The 17,201-nt window shown below is 41.2% G+C and overlaps 1 protein-coding gene across 2 annotated transcripts in view; it reads right to left on the bottom strand.

Moving 5' to 3' along the window:
• Positions 1-7,382: 7,382 nt before the first annotated feature.
• Positions 7,383-17,201, bottom strand: part of UBASH3B (ubiquitin associated and SH3 domain containing B) — a 140,754-nt gene continuing 130,935 nt past the window's right edge. For both annotated transcript variants that reach the window (XM_081239033.1, XM_081239034.1), the window contains exons 12-14: positions 14,830-14,936; positions 13,277-13,386; positions 7,383-12,078 (exon numbers count right to left, since the gene is read on the bottom strand). In XM_081239033.1, the coding sequence (XP_081095159.1) occupies positions 11,941-12,078; positions 13,277-13,386; positions 14,830-14,936 (355 nt within the window). In that variant the 3' untranslated portion in view covers positions 7,383-11,940. The remainder of the gene's footprint in view (positions 12,079-13,276; positions 13,387-14,829; positions 14,937-17,201) is intronic.

The raw sequence follows: 17,201 nt of genomic DNA on the forward strand, positions 1-17,201 counted from the left end.
AATCTTTTGAAAATTTACTGTTTATTTTTAATTAATTAATTAATTAAATTTTTGGGCTGCATTTGGGTCTTCATTGCTGTGCGTGGGCTTTCTCTAGTTGTGGCGAGTGGGGGCTACTCTTCGTTGTGGTGTGCGGGCTTCTCATTGTGGTGGCTTCTCGTTGCAGAGCACGGGCTCTAGGCGTGCGGGCTTCAGTGGTCGTGGTACGTGGGCTTCAGTAGTTGTGGCTTGAAGGCTCTAGAATGCAGGCTCAGTAGTTGTGGCACATGGGCTTAGTTGCTCTGCAGCATGTGGGATCTTCCTGGACCAGGGCTCGAACCTGTGTCTCCTGCATTGGCATGTGGATTCGTAATCACTGCGCCACCAGGGAAGCCCCATAATTAGTGATCTTGAGCATCTTTTCATGTGCCTGTTGTCCATTTGTATGTCTTCTTTAAATAAATGTCTATTTAGGTCTTCTGCCCACGTTTTGACTGGGTTGTTTGTTTTTTTGATATTGAACTGTATGAGCTATTTGTATATTTTGGAAAATAATCCCTTGTCAGTCGCACTGTTTGCAAATATTTTCTCTCATTCCATAGGTTGTCTTTCTTTTGGTTTCCTTTGCTATGCAAAGGAAAAAATTAAGTTTAATTAGGTCCCACTTTTTTTTTAATTGGGGTATAGTTGTCTTACAATGTTGTGTAAGTTTCTACTGTACAGCAAAGTGGAGTCCCTTGCTATACAGCAGGTTCTCATTAGTTATCTATCTTATACATATTAGTGTATATATGTGTATATTGTCAATCCCAATATCCCCATTCATCCCCCTTGTTTATTTTTGCTTTTATTTCCATTACTGTAGGAGATGGATCCAAAAAATATAGCTGTGATTATGTCAAAGAGTGTTTTGCCTATGTTTTCCTCTAAGATTTTTATAGTATCTGGTCTTACGTTTAGGTATTTAACCCATTTTGAGTTGATTTTTGTATATGGTATTAGAGAATATTCTAGTTTCATTCTTTTACATGTGGCTGTCCAGTTTTCCCAGCACCACTTACTGAAGAGACTGTCTTTTCTCCATTGTATATTCTTGCCTTCTTTGCCATAGATTAATTGACCATAAGTGTGTGGGTTTATTTCTGGGCTTTCTATCCTGTTTCATTGATCCATGCATCTGTTTTTGTGCCAGTACCATACTGTTTTGATTACTATAGCTTTGTTGTTTAGTCTGAAGATCATAGTTATTTTAAAAATAGCTTTATTTAGATATAATTGACATAATGAATTGTACATATTGAACATGTACAATCTGATAAATGTTGACATATGTATGCACCCATGAAATCATCATTACAATCAAAGTGGTGAACTATCCATTGCGCCCTAAAGTTTCCTCCTGCCCACTTTAATCCTCTCCTTCCCTCTTTACCTTCCCTCTTCAGGCAACCACTGATCTACTTTCTGTCACTGTTCTTCCATTTGACATGATTATTTTGAGGTTCATCTCAAAATAATTTGTCGAGGGTTTATTCCTTTCTATGGCTGGGTAGTAGCACATGATATGAATTTACCACAGTTTGTTTGCCCATTCACCTGTAGATGGACTTCTGGTTGTTTACCATAGGATAGGGTTAAATAATTGTTTATTAAATTGAATCAGCTGTAGCGAAACTTTAAATAAGGGGAACCTGGTGTGTTTCCACATCTGCTTTTTGTAATAATCTCCTAATTCAGAGAAAAAGCTCAAGGTTAAGAAGAGATGTTAAAGTAAATGCCAGTCCTTAGTTGGCACCTGGAGTGTACACTCAGGTGTGCTACCCAGATTCTCCATCCATCCCGCAGAGGCTGGGAGGCTGGGACGTGTCAGCTGGCTTCTTCTCTAAGAATTGCCTTCAGTGGGGAGAATCATTTTGTCCAAGTCACACCTCCTCCATGGGGCCCTCGAGAGGGGCTGAAAGGTCCTGTGCCCTTGCCTCCAGGTGGAGCAGCTCTAAAGGGAAATGGTCCAGCTTCAGAGCTTCCCTTGGGATCAGGATTAGCTGAGACCTTTGTTGCCACAGCACCCCATTTCAGCATCTCTCTCCGCCCCATCTTGCTTCCTTCACAAGTGTTGTCCTGAGAGTGTGGCTATAAACTCCCGCACACAAATCTCCATCTCAGCATCTGTTTTCCAGGGAACCTGACCCACAACAGCACCTGCAATAGGTTGTCAAATGAGTGAGTGAATGAAAGAATGAATGAATTCTCCATCTGAGATAGAAACACCGCTCTTTTTCTCTGAGCCTAGAAGGATGCTTGTCTTACATTTTTTTTCACAGCATTAAAGATCTTACTTTAAATTGCCCTCTGGGATCCATGGGTGAATATATCTTATCCATGGGTGAATATATCTTATTCACCCATGGATGTGCTATCAACTGGTCACCAACCTTGAGAAATGTCACAGTAGTCCACTGGACTCAGAAAGGACAAATGGTCCGTGGGGGAGATGCTGCAAGGCAGGCTCTGAGTGACATGTCCTTGTGGTTTTCATGGTCCTTCCCCCTCTCAACACCCCCACTTCAGCCTGCAGCCCACAGGGGGCTCAGCAGGGGAAGGGAGCAGTTTGTGCCTGCTTAGCAAGTGGAGGGAAAAGGTGAGGTCAGAGCATAGTGGTCAAGGAGTGACCTTCTACCTATTTTCTCATGGAAAAGTGTCTACTGACCACGTTGTATGTGGGAGGTCTCATAGCTGATAGCCCATTTGTCACTTTGATCTGGGTTTCATGAAATCCCCATGGTATGTTTTCGTACTCATAGGAAGTAGCATTTGATGGGGTTGTGGTGTTGGGACAGATTTGAGAGAAATAAACAAACATCATCACCCTGACCAACCTAGGTTGTCAGGAAGAAAAAAAATTCTGAAAAGGAGATTTATCAAGTAGGTGAAAGATGGACTATTTTAAGGGTCAGAAAGGATAGGGGATTTCCCCATGTGCAGAAAGAAGCCCCTGGGGTTTTTCTTGCAATTACAAGAGGGGCCCAAACTTTCTTCTTGACCTTTCGTGGCTCCTGTGAAGAATCTGTGACCTTTCCCAAAGCCAGGGCCAGAGGTGGCCTGGCCTGCATTTCCCAGCAGATGCAGGATGCCCAGTTCACACCTTGTCGGGATTCTCCGAGCATTGTTGTCGACTTAACACAGAGTGGTTGGGGAGTTTGCAAACCAGAGCAGCAGCCTCTGTAACTAGTTATTGATTGAGAAAAGGGCTTCCTAGGAGCAGCAAAGCTTAGCGGGATGAATAAGGGGTGGTGGGGCAGACATACCCGGACCTGTCCACCAGGCCCTGTCACTAGCAGCCCTGTGGTCTTGAGACTACTTGTCTCTTGGTATCAGTGTCCTCATCTGTAAAATGGGAAGAATAATGACAGCATAAGGTGACTGGGAGGTATGAATCAAACACATTATCCATCGTGCCCAGCACGGTGGCACATCCAAGATCCTCCATAAATCTGCAGACCTCAGGGAGCTGGGGCTGCATCTTGTCCCCACAGGAACCACAGCAGGTGAGACGTTTCTGGAAAACGAAAGGGCCAGCTCAACTTTTGTTCTTAAGGCTTCTGCCTACAACCTAATCAAATGGATCATTCTGAAAACAAAACTCAAGTAAGAGCTGATTTCAGAAGGAAATTGTGGTTTGGGGGAAGGTACCGCAGAAAAGCGAGCTCCAGCTTCAGATCTTAGCTCACAGATCTCCCAGGATAAGTGACTTCCCTTGGTGTCTTCATGTGCAAATGAGGGGGTTGGATGAGAGCAATTGGTTTCCAACTGTGTTCTGAAGAACCCATGTATCCCCCAGGTGCCTCAGGGTTCTTCAATATTTTCCTTAAAATTTCTTTCAAAAATATTTCAAACTATTTGTCCAGGCTCTGGAACCAGGCTGACATGGCTGGGACCTTAGCTCCAACAAATCCAGCCATGTGACTTTGGGCAGGTTGTAGAATCTAAGACTCAGCTTCCTCTTTTGTAAATTGGGAACAATAATGGTATCTTTAAAATAGGGTTGTTGAGAAGATTAAAGAGGTTTATGAGATAAGCCCTCACTAAATGCTGGCTGTCATTTTGCCACCTACTGGACATTACCAATCTCTTCATTTGTTATGCAGTAGGAATGGTTTCTGTGCTGGACTCTGGGCTTAGAACAAAATCCAAATGCTTCACCGTGGTCCACAACAGAGGCCGGCAAACTTTTTTGGTAAAGCGCCAAGTAAATATTTCAGGCTTTGAGGGTCCTGTGTCCTCTTGTACTCACCTCTGCCCTTGTATCCAGGAAGCAGCTGTAAGCAATACGTCAATGAATGAGCATGGCCATGTGCCAATAAAACTTTATTATAATTATAAAACTAAACTGAAAAAAACTAAAAAAAACCTAAAAAACTTTATTATAGAGACTGGAATTTGGATTTCCTATAATTATTGAGTTGTGTCCTGACATAATATTCTTCTTTTTTTTAATTGAAGTATAGCTGATTTACAGTGCTGTGACAAGCTCTGCTGTACAGCAAAGTGACTCAGTTTTACACATATATACACATTCTTTTTTTAATACTCTTTTCCATTATGGTTTATCCCAGGGGACTGGATATAGTTCCCTGTGCTCTACAGTAGGACCTGTTGTTTATCCCATTCTAAATGTAATAGTTTGCATCTACCAACCCCGAATTCCCGGTCCATCCCTCTCCCTCCCCTCCTCTCCCTTGGCAACCACAAGTCTGACCTCTATGTCTGTGAGTCTCTTTCTGTTTTGTAGATAGGTTCATCAGTGCCATACTTTAGACTCCATATATAAGTGATACCATATGGTGTTTGTCTTTCTCTTTATGAGTGACTTCACTTAGTATGATAATCTCTAGTTGCATCCGTGTCGCTGCAAGTGGCATTATTTTGTTTTTTTATGGCTGAGTAGTATTCCATTGTATATAGATATGAACACCACATCTTCTTTATCCAGTCATCTGTCGATGGACATTTAGGTTGTTTCCATGTTTTGGCTATTGTGAATAGTGCTGCGGTGAACATAGGGGGCATGTATCTTTTTGCACAATATTCTTCTTTTGATGTTTTTCGACCATTTAAAATTGTAAAAATGTTCTTAGCTTGTGGGCTGGACAAACACAGAGCTATAGGCCAGATTCTGCAGAGCCCTGGTGTACAGGGCCCTGTGTTTCTGGGTCTGCCTTCCTCTCCAGCCTCATTTCCCCCCACTTCCTGCCATGCTCATGAAGGTTTAGCCTGCTGACCCCCTTTGTTCTAACCCTTAGCTCCTTCCCACGTGGGGGCTTTTGCACTCATTCTATCTCCCCAGGATCCTCCTCATTTAGCTCTTCACCACAACCAGTTTCTACTCAAGCCTCCACTGCTGGTTTCATTGCCACTGCTCAGGTACACCAAAGCTGGCCATCCAACCTCAAGTAGCATCCCCTGCCCCGCATCCCTTCCAAATGTACTGTCTATTATATAACCCAGTTTTCTCCTAAACAACATGGATCAACACCTGTAATTATCTTGTTTATTTGTGGATTCACTGTCTATCTCCCAAATTCATGAAAGCAGGGACCTTGCTTTTTTTTTTTTTTTTTTTGCGGTACGTGGGCCTCTCACTGCTGTGGCCTCTCCCGTTGCGGAGCACAGGCTCTGGACGCGCAGACCCAGCAGCCACGGCCCACGGGCCCAGCCGCTCCGCGACATGTGGGATCTTCCCAGACCGGGGCACGAACCCGTGTACCCTGCATCGGCAGGCAGACTCCCAACCACTGCGCCACCAGGGAAGCCCCAGTACCTTGCTTTTTGATTTGCTGCTGTACCTCCACCTGCCACCTGCTAGGAACGTAGCATTCAATCAGTGTTGTAAAATGAAAGATAAGTCCACAACCTCAGGATCTTAGTATCTTAATTTCTCTCATACAAGTTAATAATACCTGATCTCCTTACCTTGAAAATTTTTTTGAGGATCAAATGAGAATGTGCTTTTAAAACTATAAACAATTATACTTGGGGAAGGTGGTAAAATCATTAGGGCAGCCTCTTAGACAAATCACAGAATTCAACAAACACCCCAACTTTTACCATTCTCCTCTTACTACAGAAGCTAAATTATGGGGCAAATAGTAAAGGGACACCAGTATGAATGAGGCTGTTTTATTCCTGGTCCCTGATATTCCCCATAGACAAGAGGAATGGCTAGATGTGTGATTTTATCTTGGCCTTAGCAAAAGCGATTTAGTTATTAGCATGTAGTATCTTTTTATTATTAGCATGTAGTATTAAGTATTTTATATTATCCTATTTGATACTCATAAGCATGCTATAAAAAATCATTATGTGCCCATTTTTCCAGGTGAAATGAGTTTAAGGGATCTAGGAAGAGGCTGAGGCAGGATCAGAACGTGGCTCTATCTGACTCTGGAATTAGGGGTTCTTCTCTGGTCAATATCAAGTTCCTCTTGAGTGATACAAAGACTTTCTGAATTGTCCCATCAATACAATGACAACCAACAAGCTACATAAACCTTGGCATCCTTTCATGGTCAGGAGCAAGCCATCTGGGTTTTACATGTTTATTTTGGGCAAAATGACGCATTCTCTTTCTTCCAAAGGAAAACTGCTTTTTGGTCCTCAAAAAACTTTCCAAAAAATAAAAAAAAAAACATTTTTGCTGACTTAAGCCTAAACAGATCCAAAGCACGATGATTCGTTTTCTTTGGATGTGCAGGCAGCCTGTACATATATCACAAAAGGGCAAAATGAGCTTGGGAAACTGTCAAGCAGAGAACAGCTGAGAACCAGCCACAAGGCTAACCATAGCTTGGTCTTTTGTCAGATCTGAGCATTAGCTATTAAGTTTCCTCAGTAAGTAAACCCTGCGAGGGTAGTAGCCAGTTGTGCCAATGAAAATCTGTGTTCATGTTCTCGGTATACATTTGCATACATGGCTTATTTTAAAACCTATTAGCTTAACATATCATTACTTCAGAAATGGGGTCTATGGCTTTTAGTAGTGTGGAACCCAGTTTGAACTGGAATTGTCCTCTCTCTGACCCAAATTCTTTCTCTATGCATCATTCCTGGCACACCTCCTCCGGGTGGGTAGTGGTGAGGGATGGAGCCTCGCACGTGGGGCAGAGGAAGCGTTTTGGAGCTCGCACTTTCACTCCTGGGTGGGTTTTCACCTCTCCAGCCAGGATGGCTCAGAGAGATGCCCAACCAGAAGGGACCAGAGGCCCACGGTGCTGCCGGAGCCTCCTCTCATTTCCTTCAGCAGCAAGTGCCCCTCTGAGGGAAGGATCCCACTCTTAATGGACATTTATGAAATAATAATGACCACAGCAACGTCTGAGGACATGATAGGAGTCAAGACCACTCAGTGTAATATGAGATCGCTCTGGATCGACTGAGGACACGGTTTCTCTTTATTAAATCATCTAGGAACCACTTCAATGGAGCTGCTCATGGAATGGAATGAACTGATTACAATGGTGCCAGAGCTGTATGGAGAAGAGCCCGCAGCCAGGAAAGCACAGATGCCACAGGTACTTTACAAGGATTTTGGCAATACAATTAGGTGTGGTTTCCTTTTTTATAATTACAAACCCTTTTCACCAAATAAATATGCCTGAATCACATAGAAAAATGATACAACAGCTTTATAAATGAGAAAGAAACCAATACACCTCCCCCAAACAGCAGGCTTAAAATGGTCTCTGTGTAACCAAAATGCTTCAGGATGGTGTTCCCATCTTGCGTGGCAATCAAAGAAAGAACCAGTACATATTTCCCATTATACATACATATGTATCCTGTACAGAGTCCAAGAATAGTTGAGCAGCTGCAAAATTCCGATTTCTGTGTGAGTAATGACAGCTAACTGGTGCAGTGTAAAACATTTTTAAGAACTGATGGTATATTAAGTTTTGACTATTCATCATCATAATTTTAAGCTTACATACACTGAACAAAATAGTATATGTATTTAAAAATCAAGTGATTTCCTCTGCATTGAGGCGATTTTCCCCTTTCCCTTGAATTTTTGTTACAGCTAGTCACTTCCCTAGGAAAATTCAGTATGTTGCGGTATGAAAGAGAAGCAAATCCAAAGTGAATCCTATGTTTAAACATGAAAAGCATCTGCCATCACCTAACAAAATATCCCCCCATCACCTTAGTAAAGTGAATATTAACCTAAAATAGATATTAAATCGCTCTTTTCCCTACCCTCCTCCGCCTGATCTCATCCCTCATGGCGAGGCAGCAAGACTGGCGTCTCTGAGTTCTCACACGTGTGCAGGACTACAATTTAAATGCAAATAACCCTGCGCCTCATTATCTGAGAAGTTGGTGCAGACGGGACAGTTGTGGCTGTGCCTGCGAAAGTTAAAAGAGGCTCATCTGTATTCCAACACACGCGTGACTTAGAGTAAATTCAAAAGAGCAATTCATCACTGCTTTCAAATTAGACAGTGGAGCGGCAGAGTGCCTAGGTTACGAGGAATAGCTCCCTTACCACCCAGGGACGCCTTTCTACAAAGGCAACGACATAGGAACCTCTCTGCCGTTCTTCAGTCAGTCCCCAGTGACACTAGGTAATTGAAATAAGAGACTTGATTTAATAGGAACACAGCTAGTTGAGTGGAAAAGATACATTTATGGTAATGCTAAGCACAACTGGATGACAATCTATAGGCATTCCGAATTCCACTGACAGGAAAATGACCACAGCAGCCTAAAATGCAAGAAAAGTATCAACAATGATTTACCAAACTGACATCACTCCAGAGGATATTTTTTATTTTTTATTATTTTCATTTTTTGCAAAATTGTCTTTCAAATATAAGGTTACTTTAAAAGAATTCTTTGGTTAAAGTATAATTAAAATAAAAACTAGAGACTCCCCCAAGCCTTTCAATACAGGGTGAAAAATACCCCCCTCTTTCAGCCATCAGATGGCCATTTAATCGGCCATTCAGATTCTATGAATCTAAATGTAATGGAAAACACTGTATTCTGAACTCCTTGCTGGGGTGAAGCAATAAGCTCCTAGCTACCATTGCAGTGATGGAGAGGGAGCCTGGGAAAATGAAACCCCCAGCTTGTGCATTAAAATGTGCCAATTATTCTAGTCCACAAAGGAATAGATGTGGCATTTTAAAATCACTGAAACCAAAGTCTATCTGTGAATAATACGGAGCCATTAGCAGGTTGATGTGGCACACTTGTGCAGGCAGCAGACTGTTTTGGACTTTCAATCCCAGATTAAATCCTTTAGTTAATTTTACCTCAGTTTATTTCAGATAACTTTCAACATTAAAAAAAAAAATTTCCTCTCTACAGGAAACCATTTGCTTCTTCCAATCTGGCATTTCCTTCCTTTCTCCCTTGCTTCCCTCCCCCCTCCCTCCCTTCTATATTCCTTCTTTCTCCTAGCCCCCCAAAACATTTGTTAACAAGCATCAGCCTCAGTTCAAAAAAAAAAACAGCCTGAACTTCAAGTTGTAATAGCAATTTAGAATTTTTAAATGGATATGAAATCATGTAATACAGTTGTCTCTTCCTTTTATTACACATAGATTCAACACAATTTCCAAAGAATTTCTCAACTGGAGTCCAAGTTTAGTTTTTTAATTAGGTAAATGTGAAAAGAGAATTTCATGAGAATTCAGATCATTCAGGCCATTTTGATCAACAATCTGGATAAAGCAGAGGAATAAACTCTTTGACTCAAGGTTTTCCACCTAAATTATTCAGAAAATTATTTCAGATCTTTGCCTTCCTTTGCTCACACAGATGATGGCCTAAGGCTTTGTCCATATTGGACTAAGGATACTGGACCGTAGCCCAGCTACACCAACCTATCAGGTCATCAAAGGCTTAAGATCATGGAGAAGGAGAGAGGGATAACCTGTTCTGGACTTTGTTCTGTACAAGTACAGACCCTGTCCAGAACACACTGCTACAAATTTCAAGGAAATCGAATATGAGATGTTCGAGCATTATTCTGAGCATTGAAAGTCCATGAAAATTTGTGGAGAATCTAATAATAAACATTATAGATCTGATTACAGTGGATTCACCTAATTACAGATAAAAGAATGACTGGCAGCAATATTGCACTGGCCATACTGTGACTTTTCTCTTAAAACCTTTAATATGAGTATTTCCCCCACTTTAAGATGAAAACTTTTATATTAATCAATCATGTCAGCACAGAGTTATTTCTAGACCCAAAAGCTGGATCAGTGTTTGTGCAATGCTGGAAGAAATCAAGATTTGTTTCTTAAAATATAAAATTCACGACATATTTCTCTAAGTGACTTAAAAAAAAAAACCTCAACAATAATCCTCTTGCAGATTAACATACATAGCCAGCATCCTTTCACTTCCTCTTCTTTTCAAGGATCATCAAATTCTAGTTTCAAATAGGAGCATAGATCTATTTTTATATCCCATATGTTTTCTCCTTTGGGTTTTGAAGCTTGTTTAATGCTACAATATATGCTGATGTGTTTTACATGAATGTTCTCTTTAAATGGCTGAGATTTCATTTTGCACATGTATTCTACAGAGTGAACTATACCATGCCAGACCATTGTCTGCTGCCGTCAACGGTCAGCTAGTCACACAATTAACTAGACATTGATAACTGATGTTTTGGTTTGACTGTCATTTGTTTTTCTTTTAAATAAACTCCCTCTAAATTCAGGAAGCAAGTGTGACGAGGTACCACAGGATGTGGCTCTCCCAACTTTCTTTAAGTAGCCCTACCTACCTCTTTTAAATTACCACAGCAAAACAAACAAACAAATAAAAACGACAGCACAAGCAGCAGTGCAGTCGTGACTGTCATCATTTAAGTTAGTTCCCTGACTTCATAACACATCTCTGGATGAAACTGATGCATTTGTGGGTGTTCTGTTATGGCTGACATGTACTGTAAGTGTACAATGACCTGACCCTTGGTACGGTTGTAACGACGTCCATATTGCACAAGAATGAGCTTCTTGCTGACTCAAAGGATGTATTTCACATACATCTGAAAATGTCAACATCCTTAACCAGTTAACATGGTCTAGACTCTCGGGGCAAAGACAAGCAGATCACGGTGATTCAGAAGTCCTGTGGCTCGTTAGGCTGTGACACGAGTAACTCCTCTGATATATTTGGCAGGTTCATTGCGCCCACAATGGAATACTTCACACATTTATCTTATCTTCCTCCTGAGTATCCAAAAGTGCTTTGGAGAGTAAAAATGCTGTCTCCCCATTTCACAGATAGATAGAAGCAAGGGGGTAGGACAGTAGCAAAAAGCCATAGTTAGCTTTTCTCTAGAGAAAATGTGACGTGGTGGTACCAGGGTGAAGGCTAGAGTCCTCCAGCAGATGGCCTGGGCCAGCAGCACTGGTGTGTGGGTCATACTGAGGGTAGAAATTGATGGGAAACCGCATGTTTTCTAATCACCTTAAAAGAATTCTGCAGCTTGGTTTTAACTGGAACATGGAGTTAAAAAGAAAAGAAAATCCCATCACTGGACTGGCAGCTTGGTGTCCCTGCAGCTGGATTTTCCTGCATCCTTCCCTCAGAGTGGGCTGGCAGCTCTCTTTGGGAGGACCCAGGCTCCTTAGTCAGCACAGATGGAAGGGAGGAAACATCCTCTGCTGTAGCAGGTGCCCCTGTATAGGAAGACAATTCTTGAAAGCCTTGTTAGCGAGGCAAGAGTCCAGGGAGAATGAATGTTTTCCCTGAATCAAGTCTTTCTCTCCTTGACATGGTCTCATCCTCAGAACGTGAACGCCTGAAAGGAAATATACTGAATTATTCTGAGCTGTCCACTTAGGATGTGGTGCAGACTTTCCCACTGTTACTAAGTACACAAAATGACACTTCTCCCAAAGCCTTCCTCAAGTCTTTTCTTCTTGTTCGCCCGTGCGGTTATTCTTGCAGCAGGGTCTCTCTCCAGTTGAAGCCCCCAGTTGGTCCATGGGTAAGAGGGAGGATTGGTGGGTCTGTCAGCTGCCAGATTCCAGTTTCTCCTAATTCTTCACACGAACAAAACCCCAAGTAGGGGATCTGAAGTAAGATAGTAAAAAAGGGAAAAGAGAAAACAGAGGTTGAGTGCTTTAACTTTTACCTAGACGAAGGAAAATTCAAAGGAATGGATAAGGGCTTTGTAGGCAAGCATCCCCTCCAAAATATTGAAAATGAAATGGATAGAACTGATAAATTAGAAGGAAGAGTATTTACAATGCAAGAGGATTCTTCAGAAGGATGCATTAAACGGTGAGCTCTTCGAGTGCAATTATTTATAGATGGTTACTGTATAGCACGGGAGGAAAAAAAGGAACTCATGTATAAAGCTAAGGTGCTAGGAGTTCATTCCTAATTGCAAGTCAAGCTGAAAATGCAGCTCAAACATTTCTGAAATTATACTTGGACAATGGGAAAGATGATTCAAGTTTTAAGAATTTGTTTTATCCTGCTTTTTCTTTCATTTTTTTGGCGTGTGTATCTAACATTCAGAGCTGAAGCTGTGCCCTTTCTAACTTCAGTAAGCATGGCATTTCAAAACTTATTTGTGTGTGTGTCCAGAGTTGCATGTATGAGCAAGACAAAAATCTCTGCCCTCAAGCAGCTTACAGACTAATGGGAAGGACAGACACATAAGTAAGTTTTTAAAAAAATGAGAAAAGAATTGCCATCAAGTTTGAACCAGGTTCTCTGGGGACAGTTACAGGAAGCATATAACTCAGCCTGGAGGGAAGTGTATGTGGGAGGGTGGCTGACGGGAAAACCTCTTCCACAGGCATGAGAAGGAAGAATCCAGATGTGTTGGTCAGCCTGGTGGGTTTTCTGTCTCGCTGCCTTGTTCCTGGGTTTGCCTTTCAGCCTGATCATTTTGAATCACTGCTTCCTTTGGCCTATCCACTAGGACCTCTCTTCCAGCTGAGCTGTCAGATGCTGTGTTTGGGCCCACATACCTCCTCCGTATCCGTTCCATGGTCCCACAGGGAAATCCAGACAATTTGCTTATGATTCTTAGCTACTTCTTAAATTTTAGCTCTTAGAAGCTAGAAGTAGCTTGAACACATCTTTTTCTCTTACCCAAGGCATGATAAAGCACCTTAAACAGAGCCCCATTCAATACATCTTGGTTGACTAAACCAATAAATGTACCTTCCCAGCTCCAAAGAACTTCGCTGTCAGCCAGCACTGAACCATTCTGAAACTCCAAGGCCCCACAGGCCCCTGAAATGCAAGCAGGAATTACCTTTCGGACCATTTGTACAAAGTCCTTGGAGTTCTGAGGTGACAGGCCCTGAAGCTGGCAGGTACACGCTTCAAGGGAAGATGCGTGGGCCACAATCAGGATGTTATTTCCTGGGGGCAAAAAAGCAAGGACTGAAAAGACTGTTTCTATAAAGACATATGTAAACCTTGTAAGTACTGAAGCCAAGTGTTCCAGGGAGAGGCAAACATTTTCAAGGAGACAATTCGGCCAAAAAGCAATATTTTGAAAATGCTTTGTATTGTTGAGGCAGCCTAATGTCATTAAAAACAAAAAACAAACAAACAAAAACAACAAAAAAACCCAACAGCAAACCTACTTTTAATCTTAAAGTAATTAGATTCACAGGAGGTAACAAATACATATTTTACATATGAAATATACATGTGTATATTTTATATATACTGTATATACATATTATATAATATGTATATACATATACACATATACATACATACATATATATATATATATACAATATGTATCTTGCATATATACTATACACACACGCACTCGGTAGGTCCCATGCACCCTTCACACAGCCCCTCTGATAGTAACATCTTGCCTAAGGTACACTATCAAAACTAGGAAATGAGCACTGGTATAATGCATGTAGCCTATTCAGATTTCGCCAGCTTTAGCCAAGTCTATCACATATGGAGCTTTTGGGAACCACCACCTCAATCAAGATACAAAAGTGTTCTATGTCTGCAGGGCTCTCTGCTATTACTTCTAATATATTATAGTTTTTGATGTTGCCCTTGTAGAGCTGTGAGCACTTGAGACTTTCTGGCTGATGGAACATGCTGAATTTCTTTGCAGTGGGGATGGGTGGTACCGCAGGGGTGGTCATGAAGTGACTGGCTTACAAGTGATAACTGAAAGGTGGGAACCATCCACGATACTGTGGACCAGGGCTACCCACTGTTTACATTCTGGTGTATGTAAATCCAGCCTTTGCTCTATGAAGATAAATATTTTAACTTTTAGTGGGGGATGGGAATGTGCAGACTCTTTTGTAATCTGCCCTTTTTACTACAAATATTACAGTCCTACACATCATTAAATATTTGAGTTCAATGATTATAAAATTCAGGGGCAGACTTGAGTTGTACAGCACACGGCTCTTGGCTGGTGGTAGTAGTGACGGTAGGTGTATTTGTGTCGGTGTGTTTGTGTGTAGGTGTCCATGCTCCTGGATCAAATTATAGGCGAAACAGTGTTATGGTAAAGAATTTCTGGAAACTGTAATAGGGAACCTCCTTCAGAGAGTGGAAAATAAATAGCTGAAATGCAGAATTCTGTTATTTCATAGAGTAACTAAGTCTGATGTATTTCCATGGAATATCTACCATTTGAGGTACTCAAGAGAATAGTACAAATTTAACATGAAAGTATCTATAAGAGAGTCTGGAAATATTTTTCTTTCCTACTAAGCAAGTTTGTCAAAGCACGTTGAACCATCTTGAACAGCCAATTAACCATGGTGGAAAAATGATCACAGATTTAACTGTGGAGTCCAAAATAATACCTACCTTTACTTTTACATTCACTTATTATTTCCTTTGTTACTTGGAAACTTCTACTGATATAGGTGTCATAGGATTCTGAAACCACTAATTTGCTGACTGGAATGTGAGGTCTGCAATAGAAAAATGAACAAAGGCGTTGAAAGCATTTTGATCCCAAGAGAAAGCAATTGACATTACTCTAAGTTTTATTTCAAGACCTTTCTAAAGTTCCCATATTTCTGTTTATCCATTTCCTCTTAGAAAGGATGGAGGCATAGGGGAGAGTATTTCAACTATGTAAAAGTGGGGTCCTAATATGCAGAAATAAAGGCCACGTGTGCATGCTGTCAAAGTGACCAGCTGAAAAATGAAACATTCAGTTCAGGTTTCCCTCGCAGGATAACTCATAGCAGTTTGACTAATTTTACTGACAGTCAGTCCCAGGTCACATAAATAAGAGGAAGCAAAGCAGAGGTTAGATCTCTTTATCTATTTAAATCACCAGAGATTTCCCAAGCCTCTAGTAGACTTGCACGTGATAAGCAGTAAGGATAAGTTTTACTTAATCTTTTTCCAGTTTTATTGGGATTTCATTGATGTATAACATGGTGTAAGTTTAAGGGTATACAATGTATTGATTTGATACATTTATACATTGCAAAATGATGACCACCATAGTCTTAGCTAACACCTCCATTATGTCACATTTTCTTTTTGGTGGTGAGAACATTTAAGCTTTACTCTCTCAGCAACTTTCAAGAATATAATACAGTATTGTTAACTATCATCACAATGCTGTACATTAGATCCCCAGAATGTATTCAGCTTTTAACTGTAAGTCTGTACCCCTTTGACCAGTCTCTCCCTACTTCCCCCTCCCCACGGTCCCATGGGTGTCCATGCTACTCTACTGTCCGTTTCTCTGAGCTTGGCTTTTTTAGATTCCACATATAAGTGATATTATATGGATATATCTCTGTGAGATCTTGTTTTCATTTCCTTTGGATATACCCCAGAAGTGGGATTGCTGGATCATATGGTAGTTCTATTTTTAATTTTTTGTGGACCCTCCATAGTGTTTCCATAGTGGTTGTACCAGTTTACATTCCCACCAACAGTGCACAAGGATCCCTTTTCTCAATAGAACTACCACATGACCCAGCAATCCCACTACTGGGCCTATACCCTGAGAAAACCATAATTCAAAAAGAGACATGCGGGCTTCCCTGGTGGTGCAGTGGTTAAGAATCTGCCTGCCAGTGCAGGGAACATGGGTTCGAGCCCTGGTCCAGGAAGATCCCACATGCCACGGAGCAACTAAGCCCATGCGCCACAACTACTGAGCCTACATGCTGCAACTACTGAGCCTGCATGCTGCAACTACTGAAGCCTGTGTGCCTAGAGCCCGTGCTCTGCAACAAGAGAAGCCACCACAATGAGAAGCCCATGCACCGTAACCAAGAGTAGCCCCCGCTCGCCGCAACTAGAGAAAGCCTGCACGCAGCAACAAAGACCCAGCACAGCCAAAAAAAAAAAGAGATCTTGCTGTGATTTATGTCAAAGAGTGTTCTGCCTATGTTCTTCTCTAAGAGTTTTATAGTGTCCGGCCTTACATTTAGGTCTTTGATCCATTTTGAGTTTATTTTTGTGCACAGTTGACTTCTGTATGTTGATTTTGTATCCTGCAACTTTGCTGAATTTGTTGATTAGTTCTGACAGTTCTAGGATTTTCAGAGCCTTTAGGATTTCCTATATATAAGATCACGTCATCTGCAAACAAAGAGAGTTTCACTTCTTCTTTTCCAATTTGGATGACTTTTATTTATTTACCTTGCCTAATTGCTCTGGCGAGAACTTCCAGAACTATGTTGAATAGCAGTGCTGAGAGTGGCCATGCTTGTCTTGTTCCTAATCTTAGAGGAAAAGCTTTCAACCTTTCACCATTGAGTACGATGTTAGCTGTGGGCTTGCCATAAATTGCCTTTATTATGTTTAGATATGTTCCTTCTATACCCAATCTGTTGAACAATTTTTATCATGAAGAGGATGGTGTATATTGTCAAATGCTTTTTCTGCATCTACTGAGATGATCATATAATTTTTATCATCTTTTTCTACTAATGTGGTGTATCACATTTATTGATTTTTGTATGTTGCACCATCCTTGCAACCCAGGGATAAATCCCACTTGATTATGGTGTATGATCCTTTTGATGTGCTGTTGAATTTGGTTTGCTAATAGTTTGTTGAGAATATTGGCCTGTAGTTCTCTTTTCTTGTAGTATTTTTATCTGGCTTTGGTATCAGGGTAATGCTGGTCTCATAAAATGACATGGGGAGTTGTAAGGATAGGTTTTTAAAGGAGATATTAGGTCCATTGGATTTGTGAGCTAATA

Source organism: Mesoplodon bidens, assembly GCF_964165515.1.
Source record: "Mesoplodon bidens genome assembly, chromosome: 7".
In the NCBI taxonomy this organism is placed as follows: Eukaryota; Metazoa; Chordata; class Mammalia; order Artiodactyla; family Ziphiidae; genus Mesoplodon; species Mesoplodon bidens.